The 5,132-nt window shown below is 39.9% G+C and overlaps 1 protein-coding gene across 1 annotated transcript; it reads right to left on the reverse strand.

Moving 5' to 3' along the window:
• Positions 1-1,847: 1,847 nt before the first annotated feature.
• LOC108605092 lies at positions 1,848-4,827 on the reverse strand. Its single transcript, XM_017994657.2, has 2 exons — positions 4,580-4,827; positions 1,848-3,171 (listed from the first exon to the last, which is right to left on the reverse strand). The coding sequence occupies exons 1-2, from the start codon at positions 4,825-4,827 to the stop codon at positions 1,848-1,850; spliced, it is 1,572 nt and encodes a 523-aa protein (XP_017850146.2).
• Positions 4,828-5,132: the final 305 nt, after the last annotated feature.

Below are 5,132 nucleotides of genomic sequence, written 5' to 3' on the forward strand. Positions count from 1 at the left end.
ATGAGGAGGCGGATCAGCCAAGTGGGTTTTGGTTTGTTAGGTCAGGTGGCGCCACAACATGTAGCCAGACAGAAAGCGCAACAAATACATTGCTTAGTTTTTACTTTATCTTTTTTTTTTTCACACACACATTGAGCAAACACAAAGCTAGATTTGCAGGCAGCTATTGTTAGTATTGCTGTGTGTGTGTGTGTGTGTGTGTGTGGCAACAACAGTCATGACTGCCACACTGACAGCTAATAAAAATTGTACAGTTTTTCCAATTTGCGACAGAGTAAAGTCTCTCGTTTGCTATCTCGCTCTTGCGCTCTCTCACTCACACTCTTTGGCAAATAGAGCAATTTAAATTGGAACGTGATTATGCAAACGTTTGCGCAGCTTAACTCAAGTGCCAGGCCGTGACGCTTGGACACTTGCGCTTGCCACACACACACACACACACACACATACGTTTATATGTGTATAAGTACGTATTTTCGGTTGGTCAAGTGGTCGAGACTATCATGAAACGCTTTTGCATTACAAGACTTAAATGAATTTTTAAGACCAACAGCATGACAAATCCCAGCAAAAGCGTCAGAGTGAGCGAGAGCAATCATCAAGTTGCACTTGCCACAAAACTGTCGGCCTGAATAATTAAAGCTGCCAAAAAATATCATTCAATTTGGATTATAGTAAAAAACTGCTGCATACGAAAATTTCAATTTCAATTAGAATGCATACTAGAGTATAATTTATATTTAAGTTTTAATAAAAGCGCTTAGCTTCATAAAAAAGTAATTCGATATTAATACTTTCAAAATGATTTCAATTAGATTAATAGCTCAATAAAGCAAAAATAATTAAATACATTTAGGGTGTGCGCTGTATCGTTGTAAAAGTGTAAGCCAACTCAAACAACATTTGTATGACTTGCAACTGACTACGAAAATCGTTGTAACGTTGCAAAACCAGTGCTGTAAAACGCGTAGAAAAATTACTAATGCAACATTAGAAAATGCCAGTAGAAATAAGTGTAAAACAGATTAAGATTTAAATTAAGATTAGTAATAGTTAATAAAATAAATTAAAATTTGTGTGTTTCAGCCTTTTGCTTTCAATTATTAAATCACTAACATGAACTGCTCGCCATTCCAAAATGGACGCAGCTTTAATCTCACAATAACAAATCTCAATGCAGTCGAACAGCTGTCAATTTCAACTTTGCAACACTTTTTCGCAGTGTGGCAAACAATCTTATTTTACAACGATACAACACTTCATGAACAGCCTAATTGTATTATAATCAGAGCTCCCAAAATATGCTCAACCAAAATTTCTGCTCACTGAAATAACAGGGAAATATTGTAATATTCTTTTCTGTTTTATGCTGATCGCTGAGAGAACACACGAAGCGCTCTTGCGACAACAGTTTGAATGGGATGTTTTTGCTCGGCGCTCCTGAGCAACTGAGCAAAACGATTTGCGTTCAAGCACAAAGTGTCTTTTGTTGTTGTTGTTGCTTTATTTCATGATAGGCAAAGCGTGAAAGGGTGAGAGAGAGATAGAAATGGTCACACATACATACTCAAAAGACATTCTCACCGATTTAAAGTGTTTCGAGCGACAAGAAACTCTCACTGATTGTGCAAAGAGCACGCTGAGTGAAAACAGAGTTGAAGTGTCTTTTTGATCCCCTTTTTGGGACTTTTTGCAAAAAGGGACCACTTCTTGCGAGCTCTGATTATAATAGATAATTAACAGCATTGCTAAAAAGCTTAATATAATAACAAAAAAAATGACGCTACAATTTTATTAAAATTTGCAGCAATTTGCGCTCATAAGTATGCTATAATTTGTTGCGCTCACTACTGCAACCAACTGAGCAGCTGCTGCACGCAGCTCCAGCGCAGCGATAAGCACTCTAGACAGAATATAAAGCCAGCTAGCGCTAGCAGCAGCGCATAGCAGCGATAGACGCCGCCGAACATGGCATTGGTCATGCGCTCAGTGCCGTCCGTTTGATAGTTGCCCAGCTCGGCCAAATTGTAGCGCAAATATCGCTGCTCAATATGCGCAATGACGCCAGAGCTGAGCAGCTGCTCGATCTTGCGATCGATGCTGTATTTAAATATAGAATTGTTGGGAAAATAAATGACCTGCTGAAATAAGTAAATGGGCTCGCGCACTTGCGTCAAGCGGCTGCTGTTGCGATGCAAACGATTGTAGTGCAGCAAATTGTTGATCAGCGCGATGGTGACAAGCGGCTGCGTCGCGCTTTGCTGCACTTGCTCAAAACGCGCAGAGAAATTGCCCGCAACAAGACGCGTTAGCTGCTTGGGATAGAAATCGTAGTGCGCAGTGCTGAGCAGCGTGTAGTTCCGCTGCAGCAGCGCTGCCAAGCCGCTGGGCAGCGGCTGATGACGCTGCAGACGCAGCACATTGCAGAGCTTGGCCTGGTAAGCGGCGCGCAGCACCAGCGTCAACAGCAGCCAGCTGGCGAATAGAAAGCGCGGAAAGCTGCAGCGCGGCAAACGGCGCCAGGGCGTCGAGTTGCCAATGCTGCTGCCCAGCAGCGACTCCACCGGCTGCCGCAGCTGCAGCGGCTCGCGCAGCGCGCGCGTGCACAGCAGCGCCGCCGCCACAGTGAGCGACAAAAAGCACCAAACCTTGCCGCGAAACGGACGCGCCAGCTGCCCAAAGCGACCAAAGAAACGCTCAGTGCGCACAACGAATACAAAATTGCTTTGATGATAAACCATTGAGGTGAAGAACTGACGCCGGCGCTGATCGCTGCCGCTCAAGCCGCCTATGGCCAAATCCGCTTCACCACGCGCCAGCTGCGCAAAGCAGCCGGTCACATTATCGGCGCCAAAGATTTCGCTGCCCTCGCGCGGCAGCAGCAAACGTATGCGAAAGTTCAACGCCTGCGCCAGCAGCTGCAGCAGTTCGCCATCGATGCCGCGCAGCAGCTGCGGCGCAACCAGCGCGCCGTCCATTGGCAGCGCAGCGTCGCCAGCTGGCGCGCGATACATAAAATTGCGGCCGGCAGCTGATTGCGCCGTTACATTCAGCGCACAATTGCTTAGATTTGTAAAGCGCAGCGGAAACAGCTCCTCACGCTGGGGTCGTCCGCTCTGGCGATTGAAACTGTTGGCGGTGTAAATATTAATGCCTGGCTGGCAATCCTCGCTGAACAAGTGATAAGCATATAGTGCTATATGTCCATCCAGTCGTTGAGTCAACACCACAACGTTCACTATGCGTTTCCTTAGCGCCACCCAGCAAATGCTGCTCACCGCCTCACGCAGCGGCTGCTCTGCCAGACGCGTCGTCAGCACTACCAGAAAGTAAAACTCATGCTCATGCAGCTCGTACGTATAGTTCAGATAGATATGTCTGCCAAGCAAGAGCGAGAGAGAGAGAGAGAGAGAGAGAGAGAGCGCTGCCATAATTCCAAAATTTAAAATCGACTCAACATATAAAAATAATTGCAACAATTAAAGCTTTCAAAATAAAAGCAAAAATATGCTAAAAAATCTAATTTTTTAAAACTAAAATTTCACTTTAAATATTGCACACATACAAATTTAATATAATGATACAAATAAAAAATGTATTTCAATTGTTTTAAAAAGTAAATTCCTGTTTAAAACCTTTTATAAACAGTTTGTATAATTATAAAATTATATTATAAAACTATATTCATTCAAATTCATTTCAAACATTTTTAGAAATAATTACAATTCATGTTGGAAACGTTTATATAAAATATATTATAAAATTATATAAAAAATTAATTTCAAACTTTATTGAAAATAATTATAATTCATGTTGGAAATGTTTATATAAAATATATTATAAAATTATATAAAAAATTCATTTCAAACTTTATTGAAAATAATTATAATTCATGTTGGAAACTTTTGCAACTGCAGAAAACTTAAAAATCAGCTACTTGAAATTGAAATATTTTAAATATTACAAGTTGATAAATTTTCAAAAATTTATGTATGCAGCACATTATTTAAGCGATACTAAGGGAAATAAAAGCAGCGAAAATATGTTCAATAAAATAAAACAATAAAGTTGTAAGATAAGCTAAATTAAATAAATAAAAATAATAAAATGATGCAAAGATTAAGCAAAATTCCTTTTTTTTACTTATTAATAATATAATAAATATAATAGAAAAAAAAATATTCTCAATAAAATAAAACAATAAAGTTGTAAAATAAAGTGTTTAAAAAGTAAATATATAATAAATATAATAATATAATAGTATATAGCAAAATTAAAAAAAAAAATATTCTCAATAAAATAAACAAAGTGTATAAATAAAGTGTATAAATAAAGAAAAATAAATAAGTAAATATAATAAAATTATGTAAAGAAATAATCTCAATAAAAAAAAAATAAGCGTTTAAGTAAAGCTAAATAAATAAGTAAATATAAAAAAAAAATATAATAAAATGATGTAAATAAATTAAAATGCTTGTTTTTTTTCAAAAGAACACAAACTAGGCGAGAAAACTTATAACACCGACTGCACTGCCTCTAAGCTGCCGATTGTGAGCGCGCCCACGGTGCGTATACTTACTGAAAGCTGTCTGCCTGATTGACAACGAACAGCGTATACTCCCATGGATGCTCATCCTCGCTGCCTTTGTGCAGCAGCACCGTGAGATGTGGCATCAGCTGTTGCAGCAATTGTTGCATGACCTGGCGATGCTGCCACTGCTGCTGCCGATCACAGCCGTGGCAGTTACTGCGTATGACCAGCGTATTGATATGCGTGGCAATGTGATGGGCGGTCAGATGTGTGGTGGCATTAATTAAACGCTCCATTTCGGCATCAACAATGGGCAGACGAGGCTGCCAGCTGCAGCTTAGCGGCGGCAACAATAGCAGCAGCCACAATTGTGCAACGTGCTGCTGCATGTGGCAAGTATTAACAACTAACTGAGAGGCTCACAACACATACGAAATTTTGTTGTCGACATATTAAGCTAATTGCAATTAAGTCATTATCAGTTCGTTAATGCATTAAGCGTTATCGCTAATTGAAAGTGCAGCAAACAATTTTTAAAGTTCTTAAAGTCTAACAAGGGGTAGGGGGTAGGGGGGCTGCACTTGAGGTAATTTAAGCTGTG

This window comes from Drosophila busckii, chromosome X, assembly GCF_011750605.1.
Source record: "Drosophila busckii strain San Diego stock center, stock number 13000-0081.31 chromosome X, ASM1175060v1, whole genome shotgun sequence".
Lineage (NCBI taxonomy): Eukaryota > Metazoa > Arthropoda > Insecta > Diptera > Drosophilidae > Drosophila > Drosophila busckii.